At 37.7% G+C, this 23,487-nt stretch overlaps 1 protein-coding gene across 1 annotated transcript; it reads right to left on the bottom strand.

The window, feature by feature from the left end:
* Positions 1 to 3,168: 3,168 nt before the first annotated feature.
* LOC140861079 (serine/threonine protein phosphatase 2A 57 kDa regulatory subunit B' beta isoform-like) lies at positions 3,169 to 6,587 on the bottom strand. Its single transcript, XM_073264081.1, has 2 exons — positions 5,499 to 6,587; positions 3,169 to 3,564 (listed from the first exon to the last, which is right to left on the bottom strand). Exons 1-2 carry the CDS (start codon positions 6,585 to 6,587, stop codon positions 3,169 to 3,171), a joined length of 1,485 nt encoding a protein of 494 aa, XP_073120182.1.
* Positions 6,588 to 23,487: the final 16,900 nt, after the last annotated feature.

A 23,487-nucleotide genomic window follows, 5' to 3' on the forward strand; every position in this document is an offset into this window, starting at 1 on the left:
ATGTCTATATCTACCGATTCATCCATAATGAATCTAGTTTGGAGTATGTTTTGGCGCAGTTAATCTTTAGCACTTGTGCATGTGAGTGCATTTGCACAAGGTTTGGTGACTTGAACATTATGATGTATGATGTAGGTCAAGTTGCAGTTCTTGGTGAAGCTGCGGTTCCATCACAAGAGATGAGCTGTGAATGTGAAGTAATACCTTGGTGGTGCAAGAGTAGTGTCAATTGTCGTTTTTTCTTTGGCAACTACTTGCTTGTGTAGTTTCTGGCTACTTATGATTTCTCTATTGTTGTTTTTTATTATGTTGAATTCGTAAGTTTGATCATAATGTGATCGAACCATGCTAGTAGCTAGCTATGATTCTTTGTGTTTTGGAACTTTTTTTGGATCATAGTAACTATGATTCTTTGATAGAAATATACGTGAGTCCAAGATTTTAGTTTTTGTTAACGATTAAAGCTTCGTCTCGTGATGTTTTAAGGAGTCGTTCCAAGATTTCAGTTTGTGAACATATTATTGGTTTATATTTTGTTATAATGCAGAAATATTTCTTTCATAACTAGCAAGATGAAAAGGGGAATATCAAATATTCATGGGTTTGACGTCTTCCCTATGAAAACTCAACCATCCATTTGTGTCGGTGGTACATCGAGAGCAGAAAATTCTAGAGGTAATTTCTTGGATGACATGCAGCTGACTTTTCATGGAATGTCTCGAAACTTTTCCAGAATCTTTGTTGCTTCCAAATTTATTTTGTCATATGTCTTGCATATGTGATTTCTCTATTAATCTTGGAGTAGGAAAAAAAGAGATTCCGATAGTTGCGATTTTGGGTCATAAAACACAAAAGTGCATTAATATCCCCAATTGACAATGGGAAGAACTTTTTGTAGCAATCCGTGTTCAAATCATATCAGAAACAGAGTATCAAGAGTGCTAAATACACTTTGTAAAGAATATCATGAAAGGTATTGGAAAACATGTACAGAAATGCGATTTGTAAACAATGCCATGAAAACTACATGTATGAAGAATATCGAGCTCGTCGAAGAATTTAGTAATACAAATTTTCTCATGTTTTCTTTCCTAAAAACCATTGTTTGAAATTTGTATTATGAAGTTCTTTTGTATTATTTTTTTATTGTTCCAACATATTTTATCAATATTTTTTTAATTAATATATGTTACTAAATTTTGATTTTATTGTAGAGTTATTGCACGAAAATATTTTTTTTATGTTACTTGAAAAAGAAATGAATTTTAAAAATTATAATAAGTTATATATTTGTTTTTTTTAGAAAAGCATAAATATTTTGTTTAAAGTTTATTTATGTCAATTTAGTATTTAATCCAATTAAACTAAATAAAATTTAAATTTATATTATTTTAAATTGAGCATGGTTATTTTGTAATCATAATACTAATTTTAATTTCAAAATATATAAAGAATAATATATTAAACTTTTTTATTATTTGAAATTATTAATTTTTTAGCCAAACAACTAATCAATGGATTTAAAATTTCATTTTGAAATTCTATGTTATTTCAAGCAAGAGATTTAATAAAACAAGGATTTTTCAAATCCATTTATTTGAAATACACTCTCAAATTCAAATGCATCCATTCAAGCACAAGGTTTGCAAAATTATCCATACTCTCTCACTCCTCTAAATTTCTTTAATTCAAATAACTATTTTATTTGATTATGTAAATCATCACCTTAATCGAGTCAATTTTGTCTCATAATAGTAATATTTTGTTGATGTTTAGATTTAAAAAATCGGTTTCCTGCCAGTTGAGTTCAAATCTCAGCACCAGATTCACCGCGAAACCCAGTACCGATCAACACTTGTACGTACGGACAATCGTGGTGGTGGTCGCCCCGCCGGCGACAGATTTGTCGTTTCTTCGACTGCAGGTGTGGACTACCTTTCATTTTCGTTTTTTTAATAAAAAAAAGAATTTCTCATGTGGTCGTTTAATTTTTTTTCGTCGAATTCAACCAACAAATTTATCAGCTTCACCACTTTAAGAAAGCGACAGTTTTAATTTTTGTGTGCTTAATTAATCGAGACCATGAAAATCTGTATTTAATCACTCGAGAAATTGATTTTGGGGGTTTAGCGGCCTGCAGAAGAGTATACTGGTTCAATCAGTGAGAAAGTTGAATGTTTTGATATCTAAGTTGCCCTTTCATTGTTGTATCCGCTAGCTGTATTATTGCTGCGAAAGCTTTACCAATCTCGCGTACTTTTTCTTCCATATGTATTTCTTTTTTTTTTTTGAGCCACTTCCATATGTATTTCAAAAAGCCTAATTTGGGTTTTTGATGATGAAGCCAACCGTTATGTTGTTTTGGGCTTGCCAACTAGCGAGGAAGGTGGCAATTTTTCAGAGGAAAAGATTAAGAAAGCATATGGATCAAGGGCCAGGGAGTTGCACAGAGACAAGATCACCATTACCTAGATGCACATGTTGAATTTCTAAAGCTTCAAACTTCCTATGAAGTTTTAAGGATAAGTATCTAGGAAGTTACATGATGATCTATGTCAAGTAAAAAAAAGAGACTTGAACATCAGGAATTCACTCAGTCCATTCCAACAAAATGGCAGCCGCTACCTCAACTTTGAAGGAATATGCCTAGCATAAAGAGTTCTTACAAGAAAGGATCAGCTCTTGTTGTAATGGTATCTAAGAATCGTACTGTGACTTATTTCAAGTCTCAATTCTATTTTGATTGTATTGGACATCCTTAGGCTTACGAAACTTCCCCTCTTAGGTACAGACACTCCATGTTTGATATCCACTAAGTCGCATTCTCCCTGGCCCAAAAAGTTTGGTAAAGAGGGGAAGTTTCTGTCATGAAGGTGATGAAGTAAATTGGTGATGCTCCTTCCAATTTTCGTCAAGTCTTGACTTTGTTTCCCTCGAAAACGCATGCAGCCGTGTGTCATACATCACCATGCATGCTCCTTCCAGATTTATTTAAGAAACAAATGTTGCCGTTACCTGATTTGTTACTGCCCCTTATTTTTTTGTTTTAAATCTTCATTATGAACTGTTAACAGGGTTTTGAATTTGATAATGATGGCTTTTTAGGTTGTGGGTTAGGTTTTTAAAACATTAGGAAGAACGAACTGAATAAAGAATTTAATGTACTCATTAGCACATCTGATGTGCATTACATTTTGTACACTTTATTTTTGAATTTCCCGCACCTCTTATCTTTACATTGTTGTTGCGCCGACATTGAGATTCTTGGATGATTTGATTAATTTTGGCAGCCATTTCTACTCTTTTCCAACTTTCTATCCGCCTCATCTCCACTTCCTTAGTTGAGGAATCAATCTGCGATAAGCATTTGGAGTACAAATTTGGTTCCATTTCTTCTAACATTTCTTTCACATTTTCAGTCAGCTCTCGCACGCTTCTGTTCCAATGCCATTTCAGGTTACTCTCCATTCCTTTTACTACAATGGGAAGTACATCATCTATTGCTTCGTATGCCATCTTCACAAATAGCTCATTGTTCCAAATGTAGAGTGCGCGTTCTGCAACCTGCTTCCAGAAAATTATGACACGTACAACACAAGATCTATCAAGTACGAATCAACTAACTAATTTATTATTTTGAAACGGGCATGTTTGCTCTTATATCCTGCTATTTGCTGCGTGCTAAGAACAGCTAGGATGGGGAATTCAGAGAAATGAGGAGATACAAACACTTGTAGGTCGGGGTGTTTATATGAACTAGCAAGAGCATGTGTAACACCGTATTAAATGTAAAATAATAAATAATTAAATTTAAATTTACTCACATTTATAATAAATATAAAATTAATAATGATTAAAATAATAATAATAATAATAATAATAATAATAATAATCTATTTGTTTTATTTTTTTAGATGTATAGTTGTTGAGAGTTTTATGCTTGAATCTTAAATTTATTTTTTTAGGTGTTTATATTGATGAATTTAATTTATAATACTTTCCTTTGATTGAAACTTCAAAATTATCCATAAATTTTATGTTCCATTTTCCCTTAATATTTGATATTAATTTTTCATCAAATGTCCTTGCAATTATGTTTCAACAAAATGTTATTTCTCTAATGAAATTTTTTTCCCTTCTATTCACACTTTTACAAATAAGTAGATTAAATATACATTATTTTTTAATAATTTCAGTGGAAAATATTTTTTTGTCAAACATATATTCACTTTTAATGTGTCATTTTTTTGGGTTTCCTAAGAATGATGTAGAAAATATACGTACAATTAACAAAGCAATATACAATTTAATTATGGGCAATGTAGAAAATCCATAATTAAAAACTTTGTCATTCTAGTCACACTTTTATAGGTGTAATAGATTAAATATATATTCTCTTATATTGTTTTTAGTGAAAATATATTTTTATTATCAAACATTTAATCATTTTTTTAAGATGTATAAATATTTCTAAGAAGTTTCAAAATGATTAGTTATTTTTATTGTGATAGTGCGAAATGTGGTGAATAATTTTAATAACAATAAAGAAACTATATATGTTTTTATTCATTGATTGCACTTATATCACAGTTATCTATAAATGTTAACTTTATAAATGTAATATGATGTTTATAAAGTCAAGAGCACAATTATAAGAGTTTTTTTTTTGTCTCTTAATTTATCTTGTATTTCTACATTTTGCAAAACCAAAAATAATCACCTATAATTTTTCTTGTACTTTTACATTTTTCGTGACCAAATATAATCACCAATATTACTCATAACTAATAAAAATAAAAATGATTAGAAAATTCAGCAATAATTTATTTTTTTCAAAAAAATAGACAGTATAAATACTTCACATCTATAATTTCTTCTCATGTTTTCTTTAGAATGCAATATGCTGTATATAAAACCAAGAACACAATTATTGGAATTTTTTTGTCTCTTAATTTATATTGTACTTTGACATTTTTCAAGACAAAAAATAATCACCAATAATACTCACTAAAAGCTTATGTAAGAAAATAATAATCGAATATTAAAACATACAAATATTCGTAATGAAATATTAACTATACAATAATAATTTCAATGATAATAAAGAAACTATATCAAAACAATTTATTCATTGTTTACACTTATATTACAAATTTACAATAGTATACATGTTAACTTTATCCAATATGATGTTTTAAAAACCAATCAAAAATGTTATGTTTAATTGATTAAAAATAGTTAACTATTATTATTATTTTCTTTCTAATATAAACTGTTTTTATTAGTATAATAATAAATTATGAATACATATAATTCATATTTTTTGTCCATCATACATACTTTTATAGTAAAGATAGATATAAATTGTTTTTATGGGACCATAACCTAATAGAAATGACCTTGTTGCATGTTATAACAGTTAAAAATAGTTGCAAGAATCAATCCCCTTGGTTGAAACATTTAGGACAAAAAAAAAAAAAAATGGGAAAACAATTTACCTGTGAACTCCAACTGTTGAAACACTTTGTTATTTGTTTGCACAAAGGCAGAGCAAGAATCTTGTACTGTTGAGGCCCCATGCTCACAACTAATTCTTCCAACTCCCCTATGAGTAAAACTTCCTTGTGACAGTTAGTCCTGGGCCAACATCTCAAAATACCTTTAACCACAGCAACACCAAGCTCTGCCTCCTTCTCCACGAATTGATACACACAGTAAGCCAACTGCTTGTGGAATACCTGCATACCTTTCGGCCTGTGCAACGGAATAAGCACTCTTGTCAATAAAACCTTGTGCTCTTCCTTCAACGGAACACTGAATCCGTTGATTATGGTTCCCCATATCTCCAGTATATCTCCAATTCCAGAGTGTCTCTGCTCCGTGTCGAAAACATAGCTCAACAAAACATCGTTCATCGCTTTTCTCATGAAAGATCTAGAGGAAAGTAACTTGGAATATATTTTGTGGAACACATTTTTCAAGATTTCTCGTTCCCTCGGGTCTTCAGACTGGAAAAGGGTGAGCAAACCAAGAATGAAAGGATGGTCTATGTGTTTGCTCAGCGTCGTTGGGTCTAAGGTGACGATGAGCCTTAGGAGGATGTCGTATACCATTTGTAGGTGCGACCAGGCAGCTGCAGGTGTGGCAACAAGGTCATCATCATCTGCAGGCAAGATGCTGATGATACAAGCAGCATTGGGTGGAGGGAAGGGCCGGAAGAGGTTCACTGATATCATGGTAAACAGGGGATGTAGGATTTCATTGGGGACCGATTTTTTCCACGACTTAACGATGGAAAGAAGGTTCACGAGCTTGTCGCGCTTAAGATCATGTTGCGAAGGAGATTCGGAAGGATCATTGAACGTGTAAACGTATGAACAATAAGAAACTAGAGACATAGTAGTTTCGTCATGAGCCGAACTGTTACGAGCTAATTGCCTACTAGAACTGTGCCTGGGGCTGGAATCGATATCAAGAAGACATTTTAACGTGGGGGTTCTTTGATTTGGATTATAAGCTTTCGGACTGATCATACGTTGAGGATCCATATTCGGATACACCTTAAGGCGGTTGCGCTGAGCACCCATTAATCTCGTTTCGAGAAAATGTTGAATGTTTGTGTTTTTCCTTTGCTATACATTTCATTGGTATTTAGGACAAATATGGCGATATTTCTCACGTTGTTAGTATTGGAGAACCCAATATGGATGCCCTTCTGGACTGGCAAAAGCAAGCAAAGCATCACTCTTTCTAATTATTTTTTTTAAAAAAAAATAAATAATTGATGAAATCCACATGGATATTAAGCTGGACTTTTAATTTTTAACTTGGCCTGATGCATTGTTAATATCATTGCTACATTCTATATCCTCAATTGATAGATGAGCCAGGAAACTTAATTAAAAAGCAGTGTTCTAAATAAGCGCGTTAAGCGTCGATTAAGCTTGGAGAAAAAGCTCTGCTTTGCTAAAAAGCGGTCAAATCATAGTTTGACTGAATTAACATTTTTTATATGGTCAATTGCAAAAACAACTAAAGATTGTAATTTTGATATTTTTATTATTTTATAAATATGAGAATAAATGCATTAGACTTAAATTTATCATATTTATGAATTATTTTATCTATTTACTAGTTTGAGATAATTAAAATTACATTAAAAATCAAAAACGTTTTTTCACGCTTAAACCCGTATTAATTCCATTTAAGTCTGAAAAGCTTGGAACTTGCCATCCACGCTTCACGCTTTTTAGAACCTTGTCAAAAAGAGTGAAAATGATTTTTAAAAATAATTTATAATAAGATTATATTATGTGACATGTACGTATAAAATAATAATAATTATTGAAAGAACATGTTGTGCACATGTCTTTTAAATTGTTTTCTAATTGCATTCAATTTCTATATTTATAGTTTTGTCTTTCTTATACATGTTTTAAAATAGGTAAAAATTATTAATTCTTCATGAACTTTCTATACCTTGTAGGGACTTGTTTATGAAAATATATTGAAGATCTATAAAAGGGAGTGCATGGACCGATCAGAACGTACGACGATTTAGAGAGTGAAACATAGAGAGCAAAATACATAGAGAATTACTGAAGAAATTTTGGAGCATTGAAGATCAATCATTGAAGAATTTTTGAAGAAAATATTACTGCTACGTTGTGTTGCCGAATAGTGTTGAAAACACTGAAGAACACACGAGTGAAATGTTGTTCTGAAAATGGATCCTTGGTTTTTGTTTTTCGGCATAGAACTTCCTATTGATTTATTATTTTAGTTCTTACTAGTTTTTAGGAAGTCTTTTATTTTTTCAATCTGTTGAGAAAAGTAGATTTTTCATAAACAATCAATAGTTGGTTTTTGTAAACTGATTTGATTTTCTAGTGATTATTTAGCCATGAGACATCGTACAAGTACTTAGTACTTGTGCATAAATATCTGTGTGCTAATTATTGTTATTTATTTATTCCGCTGCATAGTGTTTTTTTGAAATGTTGTCAACACTAAAAGATAACACAAACTCAAAAAATCAAAAAGTTATTTCTGATAATTTTGTGATATCAAACCCTCCGAAGCTAAAAATTATTATTATATTTGAATTATGTTCATATCATTATTTTTTTATTAATGAAAAGTATTTATTGAGCCGCGCGTGTCGGGGTTTCAAATGGAGGAAGAGAGGGTTGGTGTTACTTAAAAGTATAACTGTTATTCAAAATTTGAAGAATAATTACATACTAGAGATGCAATAATTCAGAAGGACCGTCCTTAACTCCATCCCTGACCCCAAGGACTATGATGCACCTCCAAGTACAGCATAAAATTAATGTAGCTAGCCATATCGTCGGACGACGAAATGAGTAGTTCAAATAAAATAATGAAACCTCATTTAGGGCCACAGGCACAGGCAAGCATAGCTTGTTTATATTTTCTTCATGCAATATTTACGTATTGTATAATATATATTATATATAGAAGATGTTGGTTTACCCGACAGTTGGCTAGTTAACTCGATAACACATGGTTTACCGGTTTATAGGTTTTCCCAAGGTTGGGGTTTCATATGTTGGTGGGGTAGTACAATTGCTACGTGTTGAAATGACTTTGCCATTTCCTTCGGTCCGAACGAGACAAGACAAAGTTAATTGTTTTATTATTATTATTATTATTATTATTATTATTATTATTATAATTATTATTATTATTATATGACATTGAAGCCCACAGTCGCTATCTTTTGGTGCGCATTGAGTAAACCCCCGAACTAACGTAATAACCTGCAAACTACGTTAGCCAGATAAATCACACTAGGTAAGTCATGTGTGACAAGTTAATCCAAGAAAGTGTTTTATTATTATTATGATTATTATTTTTTTGTGACGTGGAAAACTGCAATAAATTTATTCCATTTTGTCTTTTTTCTCAATAATCTTCATCCCATATTCACTTTGAATTTAGTAGGGGTGTTCATCCGTCGGTTCGATTTTAATTTGTCTAATTTCGATTCGATTTTTCGGTTTTTGGTTTATAAAAAATATAATCCAAAGTCAAACCGTTCTACTTCAGTTCGATTTTTGTACTATAATGGACCGGTTTATACGGCTCGGTTTGGTCAATTTGATCATTAATAATACATAATACAATAAAAAAACATAAATTTCATCCAACATGTAATTTAAATACCCCAACACACAACTTAAAGTTATAGTTATATAGCATTATAGTAAAAAAAACAAAAAAATAACAAACAATACAAGAACAAACATTCAACCACATGCTTATAATATTTTCAAAAAAAAAAAATAAATTTTGATACGGTTATTCTGATTTTGATACAATTAATAAAATTAATAATATAAATATATTTTAAAATATAATATATTTTTTTACATGATTTCTTAGTAAAAACTTTAAAAATAAAGTTTAAACGACTTGCAAAAATAACAATCAATTAAAAATTACATAAAGAACGATCAACTAATCAACCATAAATTACATAAACAACAACAATGAATATAAACAACAATCAACATAAAAATTATTCAAAATGATTATTCATTCACTAAATATCATCTCATAATATATATAATATAAATAAAAAATATAAATAAAATTATAAATTTAATTCAATTTCGGTTTTTTTGGTCGGTTCGGTTTTGACATATATAATCCAAAATCGAACCAAATAAACTTCGATTTTAATTTTTATATTCGAATTATAAAATACGGTTTTCGATTCGATTTGATTTTTTATATTTTTGTTTGCACATAAAAATTGGCTAATTTTGTGTGTTGCGCAGACGTGCCAGATATATGAGTGTCAATTGAAAAAATAACAAATGAAAATAAAAATCTAACTTCTAAACCAAGAGAAAATGAGTCCCGGTTTCGTCGTCGGTCTCAAGTTCACCGGTAAAACGCTAAAGAACTAAAATAAAGTAGAAGAAAAATTATTAATAGCAACCGAATACTGATTCTTTGCTACTGAAAATTCAAAATGACAAGTGTTTGCCATACTAATCACAAAAAAAAGTATTGTAATAGTTCGAGGAACCCAGCAAAAATAAGCTAAACATGTATGCTAAAATGTCTAGAAAATGACAAAATGAAGGTACGAAATTTTTGCAGAAATATTGCTGAAAAAAACAAAGCTTTTTGAGAGCTATGTTTGATGTTGAGATTATGTCTCCCTGCTCTTCTCTTCAGACGGCTCATTTGTTCCCAATTCCATAACATTCACCCAACTATCTCTCAAAATGGGCCACGTATTTTTCAACTGGTTTTTGACTTGGTCATTCCTTTTAAATATGACTTCCCCTTCATTTCTTGCTGATGGATCTTCTTCTTGTGGGCTTCATTTCTGGTGGGCCGAACCACTTGGGCTGCATGGTTTTTAGAAACTGGGCCAAGGAACTCTAATTCATATAATATTTTATTTTATGGGCTAACAATTGCCCCCTGCAGGTTGATGGCCCATTGGGCCATCAAAACTGGATGATGAATTTCTCACTACCTATCGAGCCAATGGATATGCTTTATGACTTGGTTTTCAAGAAAAATCTCAATGATCATGTTCTTCAAATTTTGAATCACTTGATCACGTCACCTCAGCATTATCATTATTGTTCCTCCGATATTCGCGCCTCTCTTTCTCTCTCCTTAGGGCTTTCATCTTCACTTAGTAATTATTTTGAGCTGGTTTAGAGTTTGATCCCTTTTCATTGTGTAAAACCTCGATAGCCTAGGTTTTGGTCTGACATCCCGCTGCTTCTCCAACCAGTAAGTTTATATCCCTTTGGTGGTTCATCTGCTGAAACCTGCATACACAACAGAAAATACCCTTCAATGGCTTATTTCACCTTTTATTTGTGCAGTATTTTACTCCTTCTTTTCCATGGCGTCTACTCCTGCCATTTCATCAATCGCTCCTGAGGAAATGAAGGTCATCAGGTATGTTCAATCTCCTTGAGCTCACGGCTAATATTATCGTCGCTTTGATTGCTTGGCACTCCTGTTGTCTTTATTTGACTTATGTTCCTCACAGGCCTACAAATCCCCTTATTAAACCTAACTGCGTTGAAGTTTTGGCAACCATAACCCACGCTCCGTATGTAGAAGCTCCCTTGCCCTCAGCAGTCTTTTCCAACCTGTTTCCCCTTGATTATTTATCGGCGTCCTCACTACTTTTGACCAGTTCTGTACAACCTCCTACTAAAGCGGCTAAATTCAAATCTTGGCCCTGTTTTTCTCCTGAATGGGTGAATTGGATCGATAAACTGGAACCCCATTTTGGTGATATTTGGAAATCCCAAGGGTTGTATTACTTCATTCAGCTTACGAAAAGTCAGTTCCCGTTGCAAACCAACTTACTAGAATCTGCACTCCGTTTTTTGTCTCCCTCTTACAATTCTTTCATATTCGCTTGTGGACCAATGACCATTACTCTTCATGATATCCTCCGTTTACTGAGGATTCCCATCATTGGTCTAGAATTGATAGGTGTCATCTCAATGACGGATGTTCCAAATCTCCCAGATGAATATCTGAACTACACCTCCTATGCTTCTATCATAGGAACATGGCATACCGCCTCTGAGACCCCAAATGTTGATGAACATATCTTGTTTATGTGGGTACTCGTTTGCAAATTTTTGTTTTGTCCTGCTTCTGGTCGACCATCCGCAGAATACTTATCCATTGTGCGTCTGTTGAGTATTGGGAACCTTGTCAATTTAGGGGTCATGTTCTTAGGATCTGTCTACCGAGGGTTGAGTAAAAGTGTACTCGATACTCCCCTCCGCAAACTTCAAGGTGTTTGCTGGTTCTTGCAGTTGTGGCTCTTTTCCTATTTTCTAGACATTAGGAACCTTCCGTTTACTAGAATTAATCCTTCTGACAGTAATGCTCTATCCTACTGCATCACCACAGTTTCTAAGGATTTCTTAATGAATTTTTTCAATAGTCTTGGAGAGGGGCATGTTTACTATTTTCCAGTGTTTCTCAACACGGAAAATTATCCTTGGATCTTGCGTTTCATGTCTCACCAAAGCAGGTATTTTCCACAAGTTGTTGATGACATACGACTTGCTTGTCTTCATTTAAAATTTTTGATCAGCAGTGGTACCTTTGCCAATGATAATGTCATTCTCCCTTTTGAAATATACAATCCTTTGATCGTGGCCCGGAAATTTGGCTTTCCTCCTACTGTACCCGAAAATCACTTTTTCTTCCCTCAACAGTTGCCTGAGAACATTTGGGATGAGCTATTTGATCGTCGTTTTTCTTTACCAACGACTAAATTAAACCTAGTATGGGGATCCTTCTTTCAAGCTCCAATTCAGGAAGTGACTCGGGAAAGCATTGTTCCTTTTATGTCATGGTGGACTCCCAAATACCAAGCTCTTACCGCTGCTTTGACAGTTCCTCCTAGTAATTGTACAATCTCTAAACTGGACTTTTAAAATTAACTGTCTTACTTATTATTACTTTCCTTCCTTAAGCAGTTCAAACCTCTGTCAAAAAATAGAAAACCATGGGTAGTGGAGTGCCAAAAGAGCATTTCCCCTGCCAAAGTCAGAAAAAGTACCCGTGTATCACGAAGATTGGCCATGCAACCTTCACGTAGTTCCGAGGTTCCTGTTGATTCAGAAAAAAGATGACACCATATCTGTTTCCTCAATTTCCTTCAACGTTGATGCCCCTGGATTAACTATTGAGGTAACTCAACCAATGAGTTCCATGCCATTGAAAGATGCAGTGCCTCTCTTCAAGAACCCAACACCTGCTGATGTTACTGAGAAAATCATTGGGGCGCAAATCATCATTGGCATATCTTCAACAGCTCCTCTTCCCAAACTAAGTATTCCAATTCATGCTCCCCATGTTGCACAAGTTTCCAACATAGCCACCGCATCAACTGCTGTCGAGGTAACACTTTGTTTACAACTTACCTATTTTTATTATTTCAATACCTCCTGGTACCTTTTGCAGGATTATTCTTCTTGGCGGATTCAAATGTGCACTCTTCCTTCAGTCACGATGGACTTAGATTTCATTTTTTTGCAAGACGTCAAAAGTGAACCCATTCCAGAGGTTCCACCCCATCCCAGCATAGAGTCCGTCAATCATACTATGACCACCATCAAGTCTTTAATCACTCAGGATTTACTCACATTAACAGAGCAGCAATATCAAGAACTTCTAACGGCTTTTCACTTGCTTCAGAGTTCCCAAGGGTTTACCGAATCCCCACTAGGTATGGCTTCTCATTCTCTAGCTTCTATCCTTTCACAGGCCCGAGATGTGGTGAACAAACATACCGAGTTCTCGGTCAGAATAGAGACTTTCAGGGCCTCTAAAGAAACTTGGGATAATTTCAAGAGAGTGAGAGAGAGTAATTTCAACAAACTGATTGAAGTGGGTCAAACTTTTGACAATGTGGAAGAACAAATATCGCATTTGAAGAGAGAATTGGCTACCTGTGAAGCCAATAGAGTACAACTACTTGAGGAAGGCTAATCTCTCAAAGCACAAATACTGTCGGCTGACCAAGAGATTGGCGACACTGGGATTCAATTGGTGAATAAAAAATCTGAGTATCAAGGATGAAACACCATTTTGAATGAATCCATGTCTATACAGCTAGAATGTAAGCAGAAGTGAGAAGAATTGGCAGCCGCACTAGGTTAATTTCACTTTTTCATGGAGAAAACAATATTTCTTTTTGTTGCTAAAACATTTTCAAACGCCTGCTTTTGAACATTTAAGTTTTTTCTCTGTTTCAGACTAATGGTCTGAGTGACCATTTATCGTTAGTTATTTTATGCAATCATTCCTGCAAATTCTCAACTGTTTTATTTATTTACAAACACTCGGCCATAATTTAGCCTGATAATTACAACCGTGGCGTTTACAGCCACTTTACATTACTTAGGGAGCATGTTCCTCTCGCATACTAGGAATGTATTGCTTCAGATATCTGCCATTGATGCATCGTTTGTGAGGTTCCCCTTCTACACTGGCTAGCCAATAAGCGTTTTCGTCCAAAACTCGATGAACTTTAAATGGTCCTTCCCAATTTGGTGACCATTTTCCCAATTCTCTATCCTTAACTCCCATAGGTAGTATGACTTTTCAAACCAAGTCTCCTTCATGAAACGACTTTTTTCTAACCCGTTTATTGTAACTCCGAGCCACCTTTTCTTTTTGGAGCATGAGGCTATTGAGAGCTTGCATTCGTGTATCATCGAGATCCTCTAACTCTGTGATCATGGCTTCACTGTATTTTTCCGGAATCAAATGATTTTGCATAGCTATTCGTAATGACAGAACCATGATCTCCATAGGCAATACGGCTTCATGCCCATAAACCAATGCAAAAGGACTCACCCCGGTTGCGGTTCTCTTTGATGTTTTGTACGCCCATAATGTTTCAAATAATAGCCTAGGCCAATCTCTTGGATTGTCTTCCATCATTTTCTGCAAGATTTGAATCAGCACTTTATTAGAGGCTTCTGCTTGCCCATTGGCCTGAGGGTAATATGGCGAAGAGCAGTGTAGCTTAATGCCATAATCTACTGCAAAATCTTTGACTTCCGACCCTACAAACATGGTTCCTTGATCTGTAATAATAGATTTTGGTATACCAAATCGATGTATGATGTGCTTCTTGATAAAATCGATCACATATTTTTGTTCCACCTTTTTCAATGGTATAGCCTCCACCCATTTGGTAAAAAAGTCTGTGGCCACAATAATGAAATTATGGCCTTTAGATGAAGATGGGTAAATTTTCCCGATCAAATCCATAGCCCAACCTCGAAACGGCCATGGTTTTATAATGGCATACATTTCATCAGCAGGAACCCGTTGGATATTGCCATGTCTTTGGCAAGGTTGACATCCTTTAGAGTACCTAATGCAATCCCTCAACATTGATGGCCAATAATATCCATGACTCCTCACGAGCCATCTCATCTTAATTCCTGATTGATGTGCACCACATACTCCTTCATGAACCTGTTTCATGACTTCCATTGCCTCAGGGAACCCAATGCATCTCAACAACAAATCATCCATTCCTTTCCTATATAAATCATCTTCTACCAATATATAATTAAGGACTTTCATCCTCAAATTGTAAGGAGTTGGTTTCTCGGGAAACTGTAAGGCTTCTTTTAGTTCCTCTCTCCAATCACCTGCCAAATTAACATCCACATTAAAAGTCTCAATTTGTAATCCCCTTTGCATGATGGAAGGATGATTCCTTTTCTGTATTAACACTAATCGATGAGTGAGTTCCTCAGACAATCTCAAGCCCGAAGAAATTTGCGATAATTCATTGGCCTCCCAATTTTGCTGTCTTGGTACATATTGAAAATTTATCTCCTCAAAATCATCAGCCAGCTGGGAAGCGGCTGCAAAATATGGAATCAATGATAGACTCGTACATTTATATTCTCCAGCTACTTGCCAAAGTACCAACTGTGAGTCTCCAATTACTTGAACATTCTTTGCTCGCAAATCTTTAAGCACCTCCAACCCAATTACTAATGCTTCATATTCAGCTTGATTGTTAGTACAAGGAAAATCCAGATTAAAGGACAAGACTGTTTTTATTCCGATTGGAGATATAATTACTATGCCTGCACCTGCAGTTCCTTCAGTGCTAGACCCATCAAATTTCAATGTCCATGGTGGTTCTTCGATCCCATACACAGGGATTTCTACTTCTTCTGGTATTGACTCATCAGAACCTGGATGATGAGCTAAGAAACCTGCGATAGCCTGTCCCTTTATGGACTTTTGAGAGCAATAAATCAATGTAAACTCTGTTAATGCTAATGACCATTTGCCAATTCTACCTGACAACACCGATCTACTAAGCATGTATTTGACCAAATCAGTTTTTGACACAACAAATACAGTTGACTGAATTAAATAATGTCTCAATTTAGTACATGCATAGAACAGAGTCAAACACAATTTTTCTATAGCAGAATATTTACATTCCACCTCATGGAGTGAACGGCTTAAATAATATATAAACTGCTCTTTATTTTCTTCATTGTTTTGGGCTAATAACAACCCTATTGATTTCGGAGCGGCTGCAATATATAATTTCAAAGGAACTCCATACCTTGGAGGCATCAATATTGGTGGTTTGGATAAATATTCCTTTATTCTCTCAAGCGCTTCTTGGTGGTGAGCTTCCCACATGAATTCGTCAGTTTCCTTGAGCTTCAATAACTGGGAAAATTCTTTAGTTTTACCTGCCAGGTTCGAAATGAATCTTCTTAAATAATTTACCTGACCCAAGAACCTCTGTAGTTCCTTTTTACTCTTTGGTGGCCTAGCCTCTAGAATGGCGTTGGACTTGTTTTGATCCACTTCAACACCACGCTGGTGCACCAAAAACCCCAGGAAGTTCCCAGCTTTAACTCCAAAGGCACATTTCATTGGATTTAACTTTAGATTATGTTTCCGCATCCTTTCGAAACTTTTTCTCAAATGCTCCACATGATCTTTTGCTTTTCTTGAATTTACCACAATATCATCGATATATATACTTCAATGAAGTGGTTAATCATATCATGAAAGATTGCATTCATTGCCTTTTGGTAAGTTGCACCAGCGTTCTTTAATCCGAATGACATCACAAGCCATTCGAAAGTACCAATAGCACCTGAACACCTAAAGGAAGTCTTTGAGGTATCTCTTTCATCAATTTTTATTTGGTTATACCCAGAATAACCATCCATAAAAGACAATAATTCATTGTTGGCTACTGAGTCAATGAGCATATCAGTTATTGGCATCACATATACATCTTTTGGAGTGGCTCTATGTAGTAACCCGTATCCAGAATTAACGATTCATTAGTAATTAATAATACGATCATGTTTAGATGTAATAAAACATGATTAAGGGAGTCCCAGATGGATTAACAAAGTTCGGAAATAGATTCAGAACGCTCGAAAATAGTTCGAGGGTCGTCGAGTTTGGAGGCTCCGAAGTCAGGGTTCGGGAGGTCCGAAGTCAGGGTTCGGACGATCCGAAGAGTGGTTCGGACTCTCCGAACGTGCTGCCGACAGTCTTCATGGATTACTTCATTGTGCTGATGTAAGCAATGACGTATTATTGGGTTCGGACGACCCGAAGTCGAGATCGGACGGTCCGATCGTGTTCGGACGCTCCGAAATCCAGTTCGGACGATCCGAACTCCGTCTATAAATAGGAGGGCCGAGATTCAGATTTAGATGCACCAATCACCTTTTATCTCTCAATTCCTTAGCCTTCTAGTCCAGATCTAGGGAATTCTAGGCGTCCCATCGGGAATCCGGAAGTGGCATAGCGATCCAGGCGTCGTAGCGGAGCTGTGGCCTAGTTTTGAGGCAATCGACAAAGGTATAGCTTTTGCTTCCTAAAAATATTTAGGAGTATTCTTTATCTTAGTTAAGGCTTTTAGAGCGCTATAATGATAGTAGTATCATTTGGCAGTGTAGCGCGGATTATAGGCGTGGACCTAGGGCTGATAGCACTTGCCTAGTATTTGAGGTACGAAAGTATTGTTCGAGATATCCTGACTGAGTATGCATGTATTATGTGACTGCATGATTTATATGTCATTGATTTATGCTGCATACATTTGCATATTGAGCTATCTCGTTCGAGATGTCTATAGTAGGGTTTTACCCTATCCTGTTAGTGGTTGGACTTCCATCGATTTGGGTCCGGCATATCCACTGGTATTTTGGTATGGGAGCCACCTCCTGAAGCGACGGCACAGCGTGCTACATACCAGGGCCCGGTCTGTCTTTGTTCTCTGATCCTTGACCTCGAGTTTATAGGGAGTTCACTTTGCATGCATGTATACTCATACTCTCGTGCTGAGCGTTTTATTCTCACGTCTCGTACTCTGTGTTTTTGGACACCCTATTCCATGGGGCAGGTTTGCGATTGGACGAGGCGGGTGGATCCAAGAGGGGCTAGGAAGTGGTTGATCAGCTGGAGCTTCGTTTAGGTTTTTATTCTGTTGTTTTGGGTTTATACATCTATTCAATTTGGTTGTATATTATTTTGGATATTTACAGATTTCTTTTCTTGGAATTGTATAAATGTTATGGTTTTCGCAGTTGAATTCTGATTTCTGTTTAATTAAGTTAATTGCATGCCTAAGTTCTGTTTAGTAGGTGATCCGGGTAAGGGTCACTACATTTATGGTATCAGAGCATGCATAGTATTCTTGGGATTTAGATTCTGCATAAGGTAACCATGAGGTACTTTTGTAGATGGCGAACTACGATGACCAGAGTAGCCATGGTAGTGGAGGTGGACGCTGGGGAGATGACGATCGTGAGCATCGTCGGGACCGTCATCATCGTCATCGTGATGAGGACCTTTTTAGCGTGCGCCGATTCTTGCAGATGAGTCCTAAGCCCTTGGTTGGAGGTGAGTCTCCGGAGAATGCGGAGAACTGGTTAGACCGCATGGAGACGACTTTTCAGACTTTCCACTGCACCGAGGAGCAGAAGATGGAGACCCTTGGCTATCTTCTGGATGGGCGAGCTCGTAGGTGGTGGAGGTTTACTTCTTCACCCTTTGTTACGGCGAGAGGAGTGGCCACCTGGGCCGAGTTCCGCACAACTTTTCAGAAGCTGTATTTTCCTCCTACACTCCGCCAGTCGAAGGCAGGCGAGCTACTGAGTCTGCGACAGGGAGCCATGTCTATTGACGAGTATCAGCAGAAGTTCTTTGATCTGCTATCCTATTGCCCCAAGATTGCTGACAGCTCTGAGATGAAGTATAATCTGTTCCTTCAGGGCCTTAACCCTGAGACCCATGACCGTGTGGCGGTCGGTGATGACATGTCCTACGAGGGTTTGGTGAGCCGTTGTCACCAGGTAGAGGACAACATTCGGCGGAACAGGTCTTTCTCTCAGTCGAGGCCTGCGAGTTCTTTGGGTCCCCGTGCCCAATCTTTCATGAAGTTCGGATCTACTTCTTTCTCTGGTTCTGGAGGTGTTGTTCGCTTTGGGAAGAAGGACAAGTGCGACCATTGCGGGAAGAACCATCCGTCAGACAAGTGTCGTAGAGCTTCTGGAGCTTGTTTCTGATGTGGAGAGGTTGGTCATATCCGGAGGGATTGTCCAATATCTGGGGGAGGCAGTTCTGGTTCAGGATCAGGTTCTCAGGCCACCGTTCAGCAGAGGTCGCAGGGACAGCCTTCTGGGAGTTCTCATTTGAGGCCGCGGGCTTCTGGTTAGGTGTTTGCCTTGAGGCATGATCAGGCTATGGAGGAGAATGAGAAGGTCATCGCAGGTACATTTCTACTTTATGGTATATCTGCTATCGTACTTATTGACACTGGTGCATCTCATTCCTTCATTTCTGCACGTTTTGTTAAGAGGCATAAGTTACCATGCATTGCACTAGCCGTAGTAGTTTCTATTTCTACTCCGACGGGTCAACCTGCTTTGGCCAAGCGTTTAGTGATGGGTTGCCCTTTAGAGTTCGAAAGGAACATTCTGTTGGCGAATCTCATGGTCCTTGCAATGGATGATTTCGATTGTATTCTGGGGATAGACATGCTGACTACCTATCGAGATTTAGTGGACTGCTATCAGAGATTAGTACGCTTTCATCCGGATGAGAGTGATAGCTGGTTTTTCTATGGTGAGGGAGCGCGACCCCCGATGCCTTTGTTATTAGCTTTGAGAGCCTGTTGAGCTCTAGAGTCTGGCGGGGAAGGCTACCTTATCTATGTAGTTGATTTGTCCGCTGAGAGTATTGGGATAAAGAGTATTCATGTTGTGGATGAATTCCCAGATGTTTTTCCAGATGAGATTCCGGGTTTTCCTCCTGCTAGGGAAGTCGAGTTTGGCATAGAGTTGATGTCGGGTACTTCGCCTATTTCTCGAGCACCGTATCTTCTGGCTCCGTCAGAGATGCGTGAGTTGAAGAATCAATTACAGGATATTTTGGACAAGGGGTACATTCGTCCTAGTGTATCTCCTTGGGGAGCTCCTGTTCTTTTTGTAAAGAAGAAGGATGGGTCTATGCGGTTGTGCATTGACTATCGGCAGCTGAATCGAGTTACTGTGAAGAACAAGTATCCGTTGCCTCGCATTGATGACTTGTTTGATCAGCTGCAGGGTACTTCGGTTTAATCCAAAATTGACTTGAGTTCTGGGTATCATCAGTTGAGAGTCCGAGATCAGGACGTAGCCAAGAATGCATTCCGTACTCGCTATGGGCATTATGAGTTTCTAGTGATGCCATTTGGATTGACTAATGCGCCGACTATATTTATGGATCTGATGAACCGTGTCTTCAGGGAGTATTTAGACAAGTTTGTCGTGGTCTTCATTGACGACATCTTGGTGTATTCGCGTAATGCGGAAGAGCATTTTTCTCACTTGCGAGTGGTATTGCAGACTCTTCGGGACGAGCAGTTGTACGCCAAACTGAGCAAGTGTGAGTTCTGGATGGATCGAGTGGTCTTTCTTGGTCATATCATATCCAGGGAGGGGATTTCTGTTGATCCGAGCAAGATTTAGGTTGTGCTGAATTGGTCACGTCCAATGACGGTTGCTGAGATTCGTACTTTTCTGGGTCTAGCAGGATATTATCGACGCTTCATTCTGAACTTCTCTCAGCTAGCCCGACCGTTGACGCAGCTTACCCGCAAGGGAGTTGATTTCGAGTGGTCCTCCGAGTGTGAGGAGAATTTCTGTGAGCTTCGATGGCGGTTGACTTCTGCGCCGGTGTTGACATTACCATCAGGATCTGGAGGGTATGTGGTATACACTGATGCTTCTCTTCAGGGGTTAGGTTGTGTCCTGACTCAGAATGGGCATGTGATTGCATACTCTTCTAGACAGCTGAAGCTTTATGAGGACAACTATCCAGTCCATGATTTGGAATTGGCAGTCATTGTGTTCGCTTTGAAGATCTGGCGTCATTATCTGTATGGCGAGAAATTTGAGATCTTCACCGACCACAAGAGTATCAAGTATTTGTTCACTCAAGAGGAGTTGAACATGAGGCAAAGACGTTGGATGGACTTGCTTAAGGATTATGATTGTGAGATTAAGTACCATCCGGGAGCTGCTAATCTCACTGCTGATGCTTTGAGTCGCAAGGTGCGACTATCCGCACTGCAGACTTGTTCGATGTCTAGTGCGATCAGTGACTGTTGTACTTCGGGGTATACTTTCAAGCATAAGAAAGGTATGCAGAGTATCCAGATGTTTGCGATATTATCTGAGCCAGCTTTGCATTCGCGGATTCGAGATGCTCAGATGTCTGATTCGAAGACCCAGCATTTGGCTCGCCTAGCTAACGAGGGTAGCTCGTCTGGATTTCACTATCAGTCAGATGGTTTTCTGTGTTTGTCTGGTAGACTTGTGATTCTGGGGAATGTAGAGTTGCGAGAGGAGATCTTGTCTCAGGCTCATCGCTCTAAGTTGAGTATTCATCCGGGAAACAACAAGATGTACAAGGATCTACGTACTCGGTTTTGGTGGAAGGGGATGAAACGCAGCGTGTATCAGTATGTCTCGAGATGTTTGGTGTGTCAGCAGGTCAAGGTAGAACACCGACGACCTGGAGGTTTGATTCACAGTTTGCCTATTCCTGAGTGGAAATGAGAGTTTATCACGATGGATTTTGTGACCCATTTGTCGATGTCCTCGAGGAATTGTGATGCTATCTGGGTTGTGGTGGACCGCCTCACCAAGTCAGCGCATTTCATTCCCTATAGTCGAGAGTACTCTGTGGATCGCATGGCACGGTTGTATGTTCAGGAGATCGTTCGACTTCATGGAGTGCCTGTGAGCATTGTCAGCGATCGAGACCCCAGGTTCACTTCTAGGTTCTGGGGGAGTGTTCAGCGTGCGATGGGTACTACTCTCAGTTTGAGTACTGCCTATCATCCGGAGACAGATGGTCAGTCAGAGCGCACTATCCGTACTTTGGAGGATATGCTTCGAGCGTGCGTTATGGATTTTGGTTCAGCCTGGCAGGATCATTTTCCATTGGTCGAGTTCGCGTACAACAACAGCTATCATACTAGCATTGGGATGGCACCTTTTGAGGCATTGTATGGACGACGTTGTCGTACTACACTCTTCTGGGAAGAAGTGGGGAAGAGATAGGCTGAGGGACCGGAGTTTATTCAGCAGGCAGTAGATATTATTGATCAGATCAAGAAACGGATTAAGACTGCACAGGATCGTCAGGCCAGCTATGCTAATACTAAGCGTAGGTCTTTGCAGTTTGATGTTGGGGATAAAGTGTTTCTGAGGGTGTCACCTTTCCGCAGGATTCTCAGATTTGGCCTTAAGGGCAAGTTGTCTCCCAGATTTATCGATCCGTTTGAGATCTTGGAGAGCATTGGCGATTTGGCTTATCGTTTGGCTTTGCCACCGTATCTGTCCAGTATTCACAATGTGTTCCACGTATCTCTGTTGCGATGGTATGTGGCAGATCCGTCTCATATTCTGCAGCGGTCTGAAGTTCAAGTGGATAAGGATTTGACGTATGTTGAAAGACCTATTCTTATCCTGGATCATAAGGATAAGGTCTTGCGGAACAAAGTCATTCCTTTGGTTTTAGTTCAGTGGCAGCGCCGAGACGCTGAGAAAGCTACTTGGGAACTTGAGGACAGGATGCGTGCAGAAAATCCTGAGTTATTTTGATTTCATTTTCGATTTGTATTCATATGTAAACTCTGTAAACTTTTGATTTGAATAAAGAATGTTTTGGATTGTTGTTTTACATTCGGTACTTAAGATCGGATTTCGAGGACGAAATATCTTAAGTGGGGGAGAATGTAGTAACCCGTATCCAGAATTAACGATTTATGAGTAATTAATAATACGACCATGTTTAGATGTAATAAAACATGATTAAGGGAGTCCCAGATGGATTAACAGATTTCAAAAATAGATTCAGAACGCTCGAAAATGTTTCGAGGTTCGTCGAGTTCGGAGGCTCCGAAGTCAGGGTTCGGGAGGTGAGAAGTCAGGGTTCGGATGATCCGAAGAGTGGTTCGGACGCTCCGAACGTGCTGCCGACAGTCGTCATGGATGATGTCATTGTGCTGATGTAAGCAATGACGTATTATTGGGTTCGAACGACCCGAAGTCGAGATCGGACGGTCCGATCGTGTTCGGACGCTCCGAAGTCCAGTTCGGACGATCCGAACTCCGTCTATAAATAGGAGAGCCGAGATTCAGATTTAGACGCACCAATCACCTTTTCTCTCTCAATTCCTAAGCCTTCTAGTCCAGATCTAGGGAATTCTAGGCATACCATCGGGAATCCGAAAATGGCATAGCGATCCAAGCGTCGTAGCGGAGATGTGGCCTAGTTTTGAGGCAATCGACAACAAAGGGCTAACGACGGACGAAGGTATAGCTTTTGCTTCCTAAAAATATTTAGGAGTATGCTTTAGCTTAGTTAAGGCTTTTAGAGCGC

This window comes from Henckelia pumila, chromosome 4, assembly GCF_033568475.1.
Source record: "Henckelia pumila isolate YLH828 chromosome 4, ASM3356847v2, whole genome shotgun sequence".
Lineage (NCBI taxonomy): Eukaryota > Viridiplantae > Streptophyta > Magnoliopsida > Lamiales > Gesneriaceae > Henckelia > Henckelia pumila.

Excerpts from the sequence above, each read along its gene's own strand:
- LOC140861079 (XM_073264081.1), bottom strand. The coding sequence starts at position 6,587 with ATGGGTGCTCAGCGCAACCGCCTTAAGGTGTATCCGAATATGGATCCT. Across the intron at positions 3,565-5,498 it reads TCAACAGTTGGAGTTCACAG|GTTGCAGAACGCGCACTCTA; the intron begins GTAAATTGTTTT and ends TTCTGGAAGCAG.